Genomic DNA, 17,133 nt, shown 5'->3' with positions numbered 1-17,133 from the left:
TAAAAGATCAAGTGTTATTTACCAGGATATTATTAGGAGCAAAATGAGGTTGGTCCTTCTGTGTAGCTTTGTAAGTGCGCTTGGTTTCCATGAATACAATATTTGGTTGCTCACTAGCTGCTTACACAGGAAGCTCTTTTACTTTTCCCAAGGAGCCAGAGGTCTCGAAACTTGGCTGGAAGCCCTCTCAGGAAATGTTTGGGCATCCTCCATGTCTTTCTAAGAGAAGGGATGGCTGTGGAATGCGTGTGGGACTTCATTCCTATGCTTCATGACATGAAATTTTAAAATTTCCTTTTGGGCTGTACTGAATGACAGCAAAGCATTACTGCTGCAGGGAAACAGGAGCTTGATTTTGAATGAGTGCATCTGCAGGCAGGCTCATCCATGTGCATTTATAACTGATATGTTAGAATCTGTCTAATTGTGTTGTGAAACATAACTCGTTTAAAACACAACTGTGCATGCAACCCCTCCTTAAACACAGGGAAAATTTGGATCCAGTCTAAACCTGGCAGCTGGCTCGTATCTGTAAAACAACTCAGCTGGAAACCTACGTCTCAGTGATATTTGATAATCCAGAATCAGGCGTGGCATCATTCAGTGGCTAAATAGATCAATCATGCATATTTGGTTGCCACACATACATTTAAGCACTCTCTGATTATTATTGCTTATAAATTACCAGTAAAATAGTTACTAATTTTCCTCCTAAAGATGGAATTTTCCACCTAGTTCTTAAGGAACAGCAAGGGCAACATCTGGTGACTGAAGAGCAATGGATCCCTAAGGCCTCTGAGGGCAACATCTGCTTTCCAAACAGGGACAGACCCCCTGTGCGAGTGACCTCCTCACCCCTCCTTCCCCTGCACTCCCTGACCTCTTCCCCTCACTCTCTTAATGACAGATTTGGGATCCAAACTCGGTAATGAGGCCTGAAGGGCAGTCATTACTCAGGTCTGAGGTATCTGTGTGGTCCTGCCATATTCATAGGAAAATAAAAAATGCATATTTATTCATTATCTGTAATTTCCTACTGATGGGCTTTTGGAGAAGACCTTGGGGTCCAGAAAAGCCCAAGAGCCCCTGTAGAAACCTAATGTGTGGACATTGCAGGGGACTGAACATCATAGGGTAGGAAAAGAGGTTGTTTCCTTTCACCCCCAGCAGACAGAGTGATGGGGGATGGAGAATGGCGTGTCAGAAACCCTGACTTTCTTATGTTGGTCCTAATCTGCTCATCGCTGTGAACCACAGCATTACTTAGCCACTTAATTACTATTCACTACTGCTACTTGTGTGCTCACCTGGTAGCGTTTATTACGTATGCTCTGCAATCTACAAACTAGATCCTCCTCCCCCTTAACGCTGGGTGCTTTGCACAACTCTAGTAGATAAGGTGATGATATTCCTGGACATGGGCTTATTCTTTTTTCCACTAGAAAATGAGTGCTTTCCAGTAAAATATCCTTGATTTAATTCACTAGAACCTTGTCAAACTTTAACAATTATAGTTGAAATTTTCTTTGCTGGTGTACTTCCCAAGAGAGAATTCTAGGACCAGACCAAAGGTCCATCTAGCACAGTGCATGGTCTCTAACATCCACCAGCAAAAGTACTAGAAAAATAGCATGTGAGGAGCAAGGCAAATGTAGATCTTTTTTCCTGAAGAATAGGAAAAAAAAAACCTTTACTCCTAAAGTTACACTTCTTAAAATAGCCAATTTCAGTTTTCCTGCTTCAAAACATAGAAATATTAACACTTCTAAAGACAACCATTGTAAGAATTTCTTCTTTGTTGTTAATGAGCAAAGCACTTTATTTTTCCTTGATTTCATTCCCTGAAATGATGAAGCTATTTTACCTTAAGCAACAGTAGTCAAAGCAAGAGTAACCCGAGTTGTTGTTGTTGTTGTTGTTGTTGTTGTTGTCAGCATTACTGTTATTTAAAACTCACAGATTTGCTCTTGTGCAAGTATGGTCTACAAACACATACATGCACAGAGGGTATGTGCTATATTTACCGTTCTAGAATTTTAAGCTTTTTCGTTTTTAATGAAAGAAACATAAAGTCTCATATATAATGCCATATGTATAACTTAAAAATGCAACAAATATAAAAGCAGGTAGACCAACACTGTTTTCTACCAGTCTTAATATCATGCAGAAGTTCTGTTCTCTTTTAAATTTATAACGAGTATAACTTGCCTGCAGGATATGAACCGCTTTCTTATTTTCATTCACTCCCATTCATGTATGTTCCCCTAAGAAAGATTGTAATTGAGGTTAGAAGAGAGGCAAGAAGCTCTCCTGGAGTTGTGTAATTGGTGCACCGGTTTGGGTATGTTGTAATAATTGCTTTTTTTGCCTAATTTGTTACTTTAGCCAGGCAAAGGATTCTTGCAGCACACTTTTTCACAGACTTTCTCATGAATGTAAGACCTTACTAAGTTTAGTAAAGGACACTGAGAGAATACTTTATACCACAGGCAAAGTTTTCAATTTTATATTTGAAAAGTTTGTCACAAATTAGACAACCAGGTAAGTGACCTTATTTTCTAAAATGTTGAGCGGCTAAATCTGAAGTCATCCATTTACATCAAAACCTGCTGATCTAAATCTTTCGCCCCACTGAGGAGGTATGCTCTTCCCAGCATGGCTAAAGGATGCAAAAGGGTGGGTTCCTGCAGAGATATTTCAGAAGTCACCAGTCTCCAATGTACAGTTGTGGTCTACACTGCTGCGTTGTAGCAGGGCGTTGTGTGAGCACTCATCCTCCACTTCTGTGCAAAAGGAGGTGACATGGTTTCAGACATCAATAAAGGTGTCTGGGACAACTCTCCTTGAACTGAAGGAAGCAAGTGCTCGGGTGATCTGTTGATATGGCTTGGCTGTGGGCAGAGGTAAGCCTTGGTAAATTCATTACCTGCACAGCCAGTGCTCTGCACAAGCTTCTGCATTTGCATCTTTAGGACTTTCAGTGATACTATCAGCTCAGAGTTGTTCGGTATCTAACAGGTATCTGCTATTCACCAGACCCTTAAAGTTTAAGGTGTGAGTGTACTATTCTTCTTCTGGAATCCAGGAGCTGATCTTTCAGAAAATGACAGAGAAATACCTAAGTAAAACCAGTGTCATCTTTCTAGTACCCCACGATGCATGTTTCTAACTATGAAGTACTTCACATGGAAGAAGAATCCCTTCCTACTCAAATATTGATCTGTCTGAGATCTGGTTAGGGCAGGAGATCAGCGTGCCTCTTCATTACCACAGTTACAGGTGATTTCAAGCCATTTTTAATACGCTAGGCTAGCATTATGAGTCATATTCTGAAGTGGTGCAGATCAGTATGTCTTGAGTGATATAACTAGTCTGGGCCTCCACACAGAAGATTTTTGTTTTGCCTTGCTTTAATTGTGCTATTTGAGTAGGAAGAACAATATTGCTCCTTCATCACTTTTTAAGACTGGATAAGAAGGACAAGAGGTATGGGTGCAGTCACACATTGCGGAAAAAGTATATGTATGTAATGTTCATTCTGTTGGATGGTGCTTTACCATCAAGGAACACTGTGGTTTGGCTCCTCTTCCATTTGGAGCTTTTTAGAGGGACATGATTCTGTTAAGGAAGACTCCTCTAACTATGCCAAGAAGCAGCAAGGCAAACCCAAGTGGATAACTAGCACAATTTTTCTGTAATAACTAACTAACTAAGACATGAATGTGAACGAAAAACTTTAACTCGTAGAGACATGAGCAATTTCATCGTTTTTAATTGTTTAGAGTAAAACCATTAATAACATATACACTACACAATGTATAGGTTCTTGCATAATCTAGATTTTATATTGTATGGTACTGGACTGATGGGTAATGTATTTTATCAGTTCTTACTGCAGAACAAGTAAATGCCATAAAACTTTGCAGGGAGAGAATTTAGATGTGTAAGACACAGGCTGCCATGCTGAGAGACCTGCCTAACTTTCTAATTTATGGAGGTGCTCCTTGACTGCTGTTGCCTAAACATTGCACATTTTTTAGCATTGCTTCCCTTGCAACCACCAGGTTCTATAAGACTACCTGGCTGAGTGGTGTGGAACAAATATATGGAATTTCTGTGGAAAGGCAGCTGTGCAGCAGATTCCTGTTTGCTGTGTACTCACCGATGTGTGTTCATAGGATAACTCTAGAGATTTTTTTTCACCATGGCTGGGTTAAGGGAGAGGAGATGCCCACAACAGTCTCTCAACCTGCGCCTGTTCTATAGCTGTTTTACAGAAACTCAATGTTAAAAAAAAAAAAAGAAAGAAAGAAAGAAAAGAAAAGAAAAGCTGTGAATCTTTCATTGAAGTTTGACATATTTGTTTCACGGGAGTGGTGGTCTTCTGATGTCATTCCAGACATCACAGTTTCTTGGAGGACGGAGCAAAAGGAGAAAGAACAATAGTTTTGCAAACCAAAAAGACAATTTATCAACTGGATCTCACAGTGTCCCTGGACAGCTGTGCCATGTGCATCCAAGGCCTCAGAATATGGCCTTGCTCACCTTATAAGAAATAAATAAGTAGCAGAGGTTTCAGGAACTTCCCCTTTTTCTCAGTCTGTGCTCACTGTGCATTGGAGTGACACAATCAATGCACAAATCTTGGTCTTAAATCACCGCCAGAATGTACATCTCAGGATGTCAGAAGGCTTGTTTGCAGCTCTCACTAGTCTGCTGTTCATGGTATTTGAATCCTTTTCAAAGCCCAGGTTGCTTTCCCTGTCAGGGTCCTTAGAGCCTTCTTCAAAGCCTAAACCAGCGCCGGTGAGATCAAACAAAGCCCCTCAGTTGGCTTAAGTAGGCTTTGCATTAGGCCTTTGACAAACTAATTGGAAAAGAAGGCTGTGGAGGCACGCAAAGGGCTCTTCACAGCAGCAGCCATAGGGTTGTTTGACAGTTGATTAACCCTAAAAAAACAGTCTGCCCTCAGGAAATAGACATGCTACCTGTCTCAGAGGTGCTGCAGCAGAATTTGTGGTCCAAGCGTCAAGCAGTTGCCTCTCAGCAGCCCGGCAGAGCTCCCTGTCTAGCAGGGCACATCAAGATGCAGAGCCCAGCAAGGTGGCTTGTGCTGGGACACGGGGTGTCACAGGACGCTCTTCTCCACCTTGGCAGAGGAGACAGCAGGAGGTGGCTTGGCCAGAATATTAAGGAAACGGGAGTGAGAAGCTGCAGGGACCTCTCTTCTGAAGCATCCTTAAACAAGGATCTCTTGGCCTTCCTTCAATATTTTTACATAAGAACATTGAGAAGCCCCAAGGCAAATGTATCCAGTTTCAAGAAACAGCACCTCACTAGTGTTAAATGCTCCCTGGAAGAGTCAATGTGCAGCAGTGGATGGAGCATTTGAGGTTGCTGCTCCTCACAGGGACTGAAACATGAAGATGAAGAGAGGGCTGCAAGCCACAGTCTCCATATCTCAGCAGACTCTAGCAGCAGCTGCAAGTACTGTAGCTGGAAAATGCCTGCACCTTTTCCACCTCAGGCAGGTACTGAAGGCCCCCCTCAAGCAGTCTCTATTCTCTCTGCGTTTTGTTTCCAGATGGTTTGTTATGTGGATCTGTGCCAGCCCTCTCAGATGGAGTATAATGTCTCTCTCACCATTGTGGCGTACTGACCTCAATAAGTGAAAACAAGCACGTTTCGCGTCTTTCACATGTTAACATCCACTGTTAACGTTGCTAACACGATGTTATTAACAGGGCTTGGTAAAGAGTGACTCTGCCACATGCTTTCCAAATGTGTTTCTTGATATGCTTCTGGTGCCCGAGGCTCTGGCTGTGTTTCTGCATGCAAAGGGGAACTTTCCATCTGTATTTGTGCCAACACAGGGTGAGCTGCTGACACAGCTGAGCCTGTGGAGGTAACAACAGAAATGCTCCACGAAGCTCAGCACAGGCACTGAATGGAACATGGCTTCTTTATCAGGGAAAGAAAGAGTTGCTCCAGCTTTGCCAGGTGCTGAGCTGCTCAGCTGTCAGACCTGCTCTGTCTCCTCCTATGACTAAGGTTAATTGCTCAGGCACCCTACGTGTTCAGCAGTGAACTGCCTCCATTTCCAGCAGACGGAAGAGGTCCTGAGAGCTGGCTGGCTATGGGACACCGTATTCCAAGACCTCGTGCAAAGGTTTTGACTTAAAAATTTTATAATTTATATACCATGCACAACTGGCTATCAGGGAAATGCTGCATAACACATTCTCTTGCATCAATGAAACCAGGTTGCATTGCCAAGACAAACAATATAATTTCTGCAGAAAACTGGATCAAAATGCAAAAAAATACAAGAACAAAAGACTTAGCAAATCAGAAATGAATACAGAGGCTCAACACTGAGGTGTGATGACAGGGATGTTGAGGGGAAGACACTTGGACAGGTTTTGTCTCTGATCAAGTGTCTGTGGACCCTGAAGACAAGGAACAGAGGGGACATCTGATCTAGAATCACAGAAAAGAAAAACATTTGGTTTTGTTTGAAGAATTTGAAGTATTTGGAGTAGTGTAACAAGACGGAGTGACTTAGCTGAAGAAAACAATATCTGTTTATCTTCACCATCAAAAAAAAAAAAAAAAAAAAAAAAAAAAAAAACCTTGCACTGTAGAGTAATCTTCACTGGTTTTCCAAGATCTTTTCCTAAATCCCTCATGAGGCTTTTTCTAAATTCTTTTTGCTCGGTCTACCAGGGGATTCTTGTTGTGCCTTGAGGATTCAAAGCTAGGCTTTTTTCCTGGAATTTGTAGCCTTTCTCCAGCTGTGAATTTGCAACTTGTACATTGGTACTGAGCTCCACCACTCTAAGGCTGAGAAGTGTTGTGCCAGCTTGGAGAAGACTGAGATTGCTGATGCATGCGACTGAAAGTCAATGTATTCACACCTAGGAAACTGAATGCAGCTGTGGCTTGTGGGGTCTGCAGTTCACAGACAGCTAGCTGGTTGGTGTCACGGGGACGAGGTCTCTGTACAAACCTGTGAATCCCAGGTGAAAACCTATTTTCTACTTTCTTCCATCTGCACTCTACAAGACATTCAGCAGCGATCTAAGCATGGCAACATCATCCACCATAGCCATCAACCACTCAACAAGCAACACAAGAAGTCAGCACTGTCAGCAGCAATAATGTATCCGTGTATGACCAGTATGAGAAGATCAACTTTCCTCCTCCCTTCAGCAATGCAACTGTTTGATTTCCCTTGCAGAGCCTCAGCAGTCATTCCATGGGACATTGGGTTTGCATGTGTGATTTAGACGATTTCCCTCAAGTGGCAAGGGACATTATTGGATGTACTTGGCAACAATTCAAGTGAGCTGAGCAGGAACCCATCTTTGCAATATCTAACTGCCTAAAAGAATACGGACTCACTACTCACACTGACATCTTCTATTAGCAGAGCCATCTGTATGATTTCTCTCGTTGTCACTGGCCTGTTATTCCCAGAGGAGAATAAGAGATTGAAAAGCTGGGTCCTTTCAGAAGAAACTGGCTTTTTCCTTCAGTCCAACCAATAGACACCATCATTTTTCATTTTTTCCCAAAAGGAAACTTTTGCAAACTGGTGTCTGACTGCGGCCCCTGCCCAATGAGCCTAAATCTGAGCTTACTTCTTTGAGCAGCTTCCCCCTTACCTTTTCCACTCTTGGAGTTGAATACTGAGTTAGAGGATCGTCTGACTACATGTTATAACTTCTTGTTGCCTCTTGTGTTTTCCAGAGAGCACCAGCAAGGTACCAATATCAACAGAAGGGACAAAAACTTCTTCACGTAAGTTGAATTAACAGACTCTTCTTCTTTCTTTTTCTCTCTTTCTTCCTGAAACTGCTTCTTCAACTCTGAGACTGCTCTCTCTCAGCGTAAAGCAATTCACCTGCATCCAAAGCCTCGGCACGCAAAGCACAGCCTTGAATACTGGAGCTGCTTCAGGGAATGAGAAATGAATGAAGAAGGGCTAAGCGTAATATTTAGCATCCCGGAGCTGTACAGAGGATGCTAATTTAATCTGCAGTATTCAGCCTGCTGCAGCTCGGGTGAAACAGTATCTGACTTGGTAGGACCCATGTTCTGAATAAGGACATGTTTCTCCCATTCCTCAGCAGTCCTACCAGCTGCAGGCTACTTTGCGAGATACATACACATATTGATGTTTCCTCCTGCAAGTCCATAAGCTGGACCACTCTGTTTCCCAGGGCTCTAGTTACATTGCCTGACAGCTCTTCTGGGTCTGTGAATGTGGACAGGTATCTTACCGCTCCGTATCTTAACCACTTTCGAAGCTGCCTCAGCGTACTGGCAACCTTCTCCAGAGTGGCTTCCTTTCAGACTAATGGAATTTGGTTTTCAGCATCCTGCCTGCAGTTATATCCAGATTTACTCCTGGAACTGACCTCAGTGAGAAGTCACTTTTATTATTTTAACTCTTGGAGCTGCTTTGTGTAAGGCCACAATACAAACAGTCATCTCTACTGCTGAGTTTGGCTGAGGAAGCTGTGGATAGGCGTGTGTAAGCCCAGCATCCCAAGGATTTACAAAATGCACATATCCTGCTTGGCAAAGGGGCTGGGGTCCTGCCAGCTTTTTGAGAAAGCTATGTCTGGCAGAGACAGGTTTTAGTGTGCGATGACAGTGTTTGTAGGCTAGATCAAGGAAAACAGTGTGATTGCCAGATTCTGCATTTAGCATGCCTGCAGTCTTTCCTTTGATGCGTCTGCGTGTGTGGCGACCTACTTCTGAAATCTTGGCACTTCTGCCTGACAGAAGAGCCCATATTCTTTCATGTTCTCAGTGGGGCCTGTCACTGGTGCTTCACTGGGTAGATATGAGACCACATAGCTAATAGCAAGTGTCCTGTAACCATCGGAACCATTTTTGTTCAAAGAAGGTGACATGCTGGTCACTGACTCCACCAGCCTCTCTATGCCTTGTGCCTTGGGAAGCCAAAGTGTAGTCCCTGCGCTTCGCTCCCTTCTTTCCCATGAACGAAATCTGGTGTTTTTAGCGCTTGTGTTCCTTCCAGGGCCTGCTGTCACATTACTGTTCTCCTCTTTACTGCTATTGTGTCACTGCAGAGGAAGAGGCTTGTATGTTCAAAGGGCTGGCTGCATTTCTGATAAATCACTGTGCTTGCACGTTTAATACCAAGTGGCACATTGCACTGCCGCCTTGAAGGAAAGCAGAAGGCGATACATACATTCAGTGGCTGCTTGTTGAGATCTAATGTGTGTCCCTGTGGAGCTCTGAATAGGGCTTGGCCGTGTGGCTGGAGCAGAGATCTGCTCAGTCCCAAACCCAGCCCGGTGCCATTTTTCCCACAGTTGTCACCAGCCCCGGGCCCAGACAGCTTTCAGCTTTCTCAGCCACTGCAGTATTCTTTTGCTGACTGATCACAGCTGGGCTTTTGGGCACCATGGATTTTTTCCAGGCCTTGCAAATGCAAGTAAGTTATTAGTATGTTGTTTCTTTAATCAGAGCTAGGCTGTTGTGAGATGCTTCTGTTTAAATCACCAAGGGCTAGGTTTCTTGAAATGTTGCTGCAGTTACCTTCTGGTGATGGGAAGACTTACAAAGTGGCCTTAGCTTTTAGGTGTGGCTTTATGCTGCCTAAAGGCTCTATTAGGCTGTAGATTCACCTCCTCTGTCTGGTGTGACTTACTGTTAAACATTTCAGTGAAGAGTATGCAGTATGTCTGACCTGTTCCTTGGGACCTACAGGGTGGCTGCCAGCTACCCTGACTTCATCCCTCTCCAAGGAACACATCACAGTGCCGCCTTAGGTTAAGCACTCTTTTTCTGCAGGCCCTTCCACTCACGGTACTCCTCAAGCGCACTTCTGAATTTGTTATTCATGCATGACACCATATATTTTTGCTGGGCTCTGAAACAGTAAAAGCTCATGCAGCCAACCAAATGCATGGCCTCTGTTGACTGCATGGTTTGGTACCTGACAGCTCAGCAGGTTCAGCCCTAGTTTCAGGCTGGCATGTTTCTTCCTTTAACTTCTTTGAGCACTTCCTTTGTGTGAGTCATGTTTGAGGTCTGCTTCCTTCAACTGTCTTGCAAGATTATTTGCCAGCTTGGGAACGCTTCTTCTTTTGCCTTTCTTTGTAACCACTTTGGGGCTGGTGCTAGGTCCAGTTTTACCCTGGAACATGTCCTGCTCTCCCATCCAGCTGCCGCTGTCTCCAGAGATGGTGGCACTCATGGATCCTGCCCTTTTCAAGGCAGAAGTCCTTAGCCATAGCTGTTGAAAGCCAGGACTCCTGGCTGTCCATCTGGAGCTTGTGTGAGAAGAGAATAAACATCTAGAGCTTCCAGGGTCAGGACACGGAGCTTCAAGACCCACTGCCCTCTGCTTTCTTCTGACTCTGTCACACACAGCTGAAAACTCTGCTACTCTTTGCCAGTTTTCTCCTGGGCTTCCCTCCCAGGACTATGGAGCATTTTTGCCATAATTGTTTATTCACAGTGTGCCTAGGACATGCTGTACTGACTTTGAAGTTCTTCTCTTTATGGAGCTGTCTCATTTTTTTTCTCTGCTTTGGTGGTTTCTGATTACTGTAAAAAAAAGAAAAAAGAAAAGAAAAGAAAGAAAAAAGAAAACACTCTTCTGGGGGAAGACATTCAGGCTCCTCCAGTATAACAGTGTAGCTATCGTTGTATTCTTACAACTTTGTTGTCACCTTCTGTGTGTTGCAGAACCCATGCTTAGGATACAAGCTTCAACAGAAGGAACAAACACTTCCTCCTGTAAGTACATACAAGTTGTTTAAATTATTGCTGGCAAGCTCCTCAGACACACCTCCTACTCTAGCTCTGCAAACAATATGCTCATATCTAGAGCGACAGTAACGGCTGGGGGCTGACTGGAAATGATTCCTGGACATACAGATATGTCTTTGAAGAGTTGCTATATATTTGATGCTACAGTATGATTCTCAGAGCTATATCCTTTGCAGACTGAGGGCTAAACACCTTCCTTCAGAAAGGTCAAAGAGCACATTTGGGCAGGGCAAAGGAAGAGGAAGCTGCTCCAGAGCTTCCTACCAGGAATTCCCTGCCCTGCCCTCCCCTAGGACACACAGGGCAATGTAGGGCTTCAACAGAGAACTCTTACACCTCCGCCCCCACAGCCCTGGCACTCAAGTAGCTGGAGCATGCTCAGGTCCAGCCATCCCCAGCTGGAGCATGTTTCCCTTCTTCTCCATGCCAGCTGCTGCACGTTACAGCCCCTCAGGCTCTTTTCCCTGTGCCAGGCTGCCCCTGGAAAAGAGGGTGATGAAGATGAGGGTGTCTGCCTGTGCATCTTCGCTTGGTGGGGGCAGAGAACTGGGAAGCAGTGCAGCCAGAGCCATCCTCCTGGGGAGCAGCCCGGGGGTGGTCTGAGTGTCCCCAGCTCACCGCACGGGCGTGCTGGGCCTGCAGTGGGAGGAGAGTGGACCTTTTCCCTCCCCCTGCAGCACCACTACCCAGAGAAGCGTGCTTTCCAGCCACAACGCTATGCACGTTCACCCTTGAATGTGCCTTTCGGCTCTTGAATACATCCAGACCCACTGTCTACCCAGCCTGGTTTTGTGCAGTCTGGGAGGACATTTCACATGACCAAAGTTGCCAGGGCTGTGGGAGGTAGGATACTGGTCTTCTCCTGAAACATTAAGCACTTCCCAGTGCCAGGAATGGGATGGCAGGTAAGATAGACCAGCAATCTGATCCACCATGACAGCTCCAGTATTTCTATGAAATGTGATGTGTATTCTGTAGCAAGCTATACATAGATGCCCTTAATTCACATCTACAGTACCTACTGTGGCAGCAATAAGTGGCATGTTCAAAGCCACGTCCCTGGGCACAGTACTGTGAACATTTTTCATTGCTTATATGAGACATGGAAGATTTATTTTTGAAGTTTTTCTGGGGCAGGGGGGGCATGAGATTGATCGGGATTTTAAGTGTGCATTAAAGGAATTTCAGAAATCCAAAAGCTTATTTAAAAAGGACCAAAAATTTCTCTGACAGAAAGGTAAGAGTAAATGTTTTTGTTTTTTTCCCTCAATGCATAACAGCAGGGTAGGCAGGAACAATTACTGGAGCAATTTAAAATAGTCAGTTCTTTCTGTTCTCTTCTCAGTTGCACTGATGTAAATCACGAATAGTAGTATTCAAGCCACTAAAATAACTTTGGGAGGAGAGAGAGCAACACTGGACACTGCTGTCTTTCCTGGGTACTAAAGGTACTACAAAGCAGGAAGGAGCTGATGTTTATTATTAACAGATGTGGATATCTACTCACACCATGGAGCAATGAGGGAATTGGGTCCATGCACTTATGCTAAAGTTGCTCAGCGCTTTTCTTTTCTGGATTTCAGTGGGACATGTCCATTTCACACTTGTCACTGTCAATCTTGTAACAGCTACAGGAGATAAAATGAACTGTTTCCTTCCACTTCTCAGACAATAGCAGATGTTTCAGAGAACATGCCAGCACTGTCACTGTTGGCCAGACACTGGGAAAGACCTGAGAACAGCGGAGTGATTAAATAGGCTCTGTCCCCTGAGGCTTCGCAAGTGAGCAGACACGTTGCACGCTTTGCTTTTCTGAAGTCCCAAGGAAAGACTAATGTTCAGAGAGCTAAAACTTTCTAAAAATCCCATCTCTGTAAGGCCCTTGCAATGGGCATCCAAAAACTGCAGGTCCCTCTACCCTTACATGTGTGCGTAGACCTACACTCCTCAAAATCCAGGCCATTTTCAGAGCATTGGCCTCTATTTCAAAAATCCAGAGGCCTGCCTGGACCTGTAGGGAGGGAGAAGAGCACGACTGTGACATACTCTGAGTTTCATGTCTTCACGTATAGGGCTGATGACTGGGCAGGTTGGAAATCCAAGGGGGGAAGAGGAAATTCTTGCTCTTGTGTCCTGTTTTTTTATGGAAGACTTTGTGATGGTGACAGCTAACTATGCCCCTGTCAGGTAGAAATGGTTCCCAGCTTCTCTTCCACCCCCACCCCCACCCCAACACCCTCAGGATGGTTGAATATATATTTATTTTACAGTGTGTAATATTGAAAGCTAAGTTATAACTTTTGTTTTCCTTGTTGGTGGAATTCTCTGTGATACTATTTTCCCTGCTGAATGCAGTAAACAAACCAATGGTAACTGGAGCTCCAAGGGCTCTTGCTACCAATGACTGCAAAGATCATTCTTAAGAACGTAAGAACAATTTGGGGATGAAAGACATTTTTCCTTTCCCAGTTTTCAGGACTGCAGTGCTCTGGACGAGTCCTTTATGACCTTCTGGCCCTCTTCTGCCCTGGTGTTGCAGTGGAGAAAGGAAATATGAAACCCAGCCTTAGTGCCTTGGTTTTGTGAGTTCAGTCAACTATATGTTCAAGGCTAGAGAAGGAAAATGCGGTAGCCTTTTCACTGTTTTGAGACTTGTTGTTAAAAGTCTTGGCTTCTCACTCTGACAGGAAAAAGCAGCACACACGTGACAGTGTTCCTTTTCTAGAAAAACAGTCCCAAAAGTTGTATTCTGGTTTGTGAATTAGAACCTACCTGTGAAGACATTCAAAAGTAATGAGGCTTCCTGGGCTAAAATCACCAGCAGTGCACAGCCTCCAGCTGGAGGACGTATTCTGCATGAACATCTGTGTGGTGCAAAAATGGGGAAGGGAAGGGGCAAGACACAGGGTGTTTGTGGTGACCCTGTTGGTGAGATGGTTGTCTGTGGCTTGGTACAGGAGCCCTCAAGTGAGTGTTGACCCGTCCAGCCTCACAGATGCGGTATGTAGACTGGCAGGGATGCAGCACCTGAGCTTACTCTTTCTACACCAGTTTGGAAAAATGTGCTCTGAAGGTTAAATTAGCTCAAGCCAAGCATTTGTAGGAAGTGGGAAATGATAAAACTGGATAGAGCCAGCACCCAAGGAGCATGTTTCAGACTTTTCATCTTGGGCAGGATCGCTTGCTTTGCTGCATCCTGCAATATTACCTTCATGTCCTTCTTGATGCTGTCCATTGAAGGCAGCTCCCCAAAATCTCTGTGGAGGTACTTCCTCCAGCAAAGTTCCCATGTAGCCTGTGTGTTGTCTTCCCCAGAGATGGTTGCCTTAGGTTGGGATTCTCAGTTCGTGTTTGTCTGCTGCACAAGACGGTGAGCCAGCAACCACGGCGTGGGCATGCTTGGAGCATATTCCTTGCAGCGTGCATCCTCCTGACCGCTGCCCAGCAGGCTGGTGTGGTGCCTGGCTGGGAGGCAGGAGTGCGAATGGAGAGCAGCTGGGAGGCATATCCCACCTTGCTTACAGCTTCTTTTTCACAACAGTATAGGGTGAGGTTTTTTGTCTTCGGACTGGAGGGAAAGACCCATCATTTGTCATCTGCCCAATAGATTAATTTCATCTTATTTTCCATAAAATTTTCATGCTGGCCTCTATCAAGTGTGCAGAAATTGAAAGGGGAAGATCAGCTGGAGAAGGACAGTGTCAGCTAAGACTACTCATCTCTTCCCTCCAGAATTAATAACTTGCAACCTCCAGGACTGGCACAGCAAGGCACCTTCCTGACAATTCACCTTTTCATGCTACAATAATGTAGACGCCAACCTGCATGTTAAATGTAGACCAAATACAGCAAACAGCAAAGAGGCATGCAAAGGCATTCTGCCTGTCACATTTTCTCAGGTGAGAGCATACTGAGCTGCTTTTTAAAAATGTCCCATGCTGAGCAGTAAAACCTTCTCTGACGTGGTGTTAGAGGCTGTTTGTTTACAGAGTATTTTTAGCATGGACATTTTGCACTTACAGGACAAGCAGCCTGGCTAGTAAATCATCTCTGTCCTAAAATCTTAACGAGGAAAGGGCTAGTTTCTGCTTTCCTGCATCTCCTGAAGTGAACACAGGCCTCCTCCTCAGTGGATTATTTATTTGTTTATCTAATAACAGGCATCCACTTTAGAAAAATATTACTTTTGTCTGAGAGTCAAGCAAACTTGAATTAGTATTTCTGGAAGACGCTAAGCCTGGGCCCACAGTGCTGCAGGTTTTACAGTGGTGATTCAGTGTTCTTGCAGAGATTTGGGTGGCTGAATACACTGTAGCTGTTTCTTCTGCCTATGGGACACTTACCAAACCTCTAAACACCTTCTGATTAAGTCACTGTTTTGAGCAGCAGTTTAAACATGTCATCTTGATTTGTAATGCACCCTTAGACCTGTCAAGTTACCTTGTTACCTGATGTTTGGAAATTTAGCTAGCGTCTTTTTTTTTTTTAAGTAGTACTCACGCAAAGGGACCTACAGGTATATGCTTGCCTTTGATGTGTGAGCAAAACCTACAGAATCAAGAAAACAGAGAATGGAGAGTGGAATCCCACTCTTAGGTCTTTCCTGCTCTCTCTGGTCCATGCGAATTGCAATTCATGAAAGATATAGTGTGACTTGGTGAGCAGATATCTTGCAGTATACCCGAATATAGCACATAGGAAGTTTCTGCATTAATTCAGAGATCCCTCTGTGTTGTTTGACTTTATTCTGAGCTTGGCAGATGTTCATTTCTAATATTCCATCTACAACAGAGATGCAAAGAAAATAGTGTGGTGGACAGTGCTGCAGCACAAAGAAAAGGTCAGAACAAAGCAGGACACAAATGTGCGTTTAACTCCTTTTGTCCCAAAAGAGCTCAGCTGTTTTAGCATAAAGTCTGCTATCAACTCAGTCCCATCTGAAATGAGACTATGTTTGGTGAAATGGTAAAACTGTTTTAGGAGACTCTAGTCACAGGGCACAGTCATTCAGGCCAGGACAGGAAGTGAAGAATGCTGTATCCAATTGAAAAATCTGAAGGAATTCAGATGGGTAAAGGCAATTACTCATATTGCAGTTTTGCTAGCACAGCAGGACTCCCAACCCATGCTCATGTAATACGTTACTCTGACATCTCCAACTGTCAGCATTTAACTCATCAGTTCCAGGGGCTGAAGGGCTGCTTCTCCAGGAAAGCCATGTATCTGACACCTTGGTGGGACCCTGGGTCAGAGGAAATGCTATGCCACATCCTGCATTTTGTTTTATTATTTATGTGTTCTTATTTTTCTGAATCATCTTCTCTAGAGAGAACAGTTCACTTTCCTCTAAGGATAGAGTAGGTGAGTGGGAGTAGGGTCAGATAACTGGTCCTCATTCAATGTAAAATTAATTTAAGCCTCCTGGCTAGTGGAATCTTGCTGAAAGATGAGAGATGAAGACGTGTCTCAATCCCTCTATAAAAACCTAGTTCAATATGTGGTATTTTCACGTTACTTTTCTCCACAGTGGACACTAGCAGCAATGGGTGACACAGTGGTAATCTCAGTACATTTATGACTTGATCTAGCATGACAAATCCTGTTTCCTGTGTTTAAATTTCCCAGATAGAGCAAACTCATGTGATTAGTTAATGTTTCTCAGTAACAGAGCTTTCAGCCTCTGTGCAATTCCCAGTCTAATGCCTGGGTGCCATTAAATGTCTGCTTCCAAAAGGCAGGGCTCTCTGCAGTTGCAATCTCAATCCTTTAGCCTTGCTCTGAAGGCGGGGTTGGGTTGGCATGGAGGATCCAAGCAGGATTAGGCAGCTCCACTGGGAAGTATGTACGTGTCATCCTTTTGCGATCAGATCACTACTATAAAGCCAAATCTTTTCTGTGCTTTTTTTTTTTTCTTTCCTTAAAAAGGTCATAGAGGTAAAAGGCAATGATGGGTATGATGAGCAGTATTAAAGTTGGAAGCAGCTGACATAACAGTCACAAAGGAATAAGTGGAAGAGTTTATATTGCTTAAATACAGCTGCCAGACTCAAAGGGTTTTAAGAACATTAGCTTTAGCCATCTGCATATATGTGTGTGTAAGGAATAAATCTATAAGGCTAGCACTTGCCTCAGCATTTGTATATGATAAGGCAATAGTGTTTTAGATATAAATATACATGCATATATAGGTTTAAAAAGTATATACGTATTAGAGTGAAGGCAATGATTTGGATCTGTTTATTTCAGACCATGTGCTTTCCTGAGGTTGTGGCATGCTCGTAGCATTGAAAAGCATGACAGAACATGCAGCAGGCTACT

The 17,133-nt window shown here is 43.9% G+C and overlaps 1 protein-coding gene across 7 annotated transcripts in view; it reads left to right on the top strand.

The window, feature by feature from the left end:
• NRG1 (neuregulin 1) overlaps positions 1 to 17,133 on the top strand; it is a 302,969-nt gene that overhangs the window by 159,550 nt on the left and 126,286 nt on the right. For 5 of the 7 annotated variants that reach the window (XM_064501188.1, XM_064501185.1, XM_064501183.1 and 2 more), the window contains exons 4-5: positions 7,753 to 7,803; positions 10,732 to 10,782. The exons of 1 other annotated variant lie outside the window; for it this stretch is intronic. In XM_064501188.1, coding sequence (XP_064357258.1) covers positions 7,753 to 7,803; positions 10,732 to 10,782 — 102 coding nt within the window. The remainder of the gene's footprint in view (positions 1 to 7,752; positions 7,804 to 10,731; positions 10,783 to 17,133) is intronic. One more of the 7 variants, XM_064501186.1, reaches the window with a different exon arrangement.

This window comes from Dromaius novaehollandiae, chromosome Z (assembly GCF_036370855.1).
Source record: "Dromaius novaehollandiae isolate bDroNov1 chromosome Z, bDroNov1.hap1, whole genome shotgun sequence".
Taxonomy (NCBI): domain Eukaryota; kingdom Metazoa; phylum Chordata; class Aves; order Casuariiformes; family Dromaiidae; genus Dromaius; species Dromaius novaehollandiae.
Note: the sequence above shows the minus strand (reverse complement) of the source record. Positions and strands in the feature narration are given on the sequence as shown.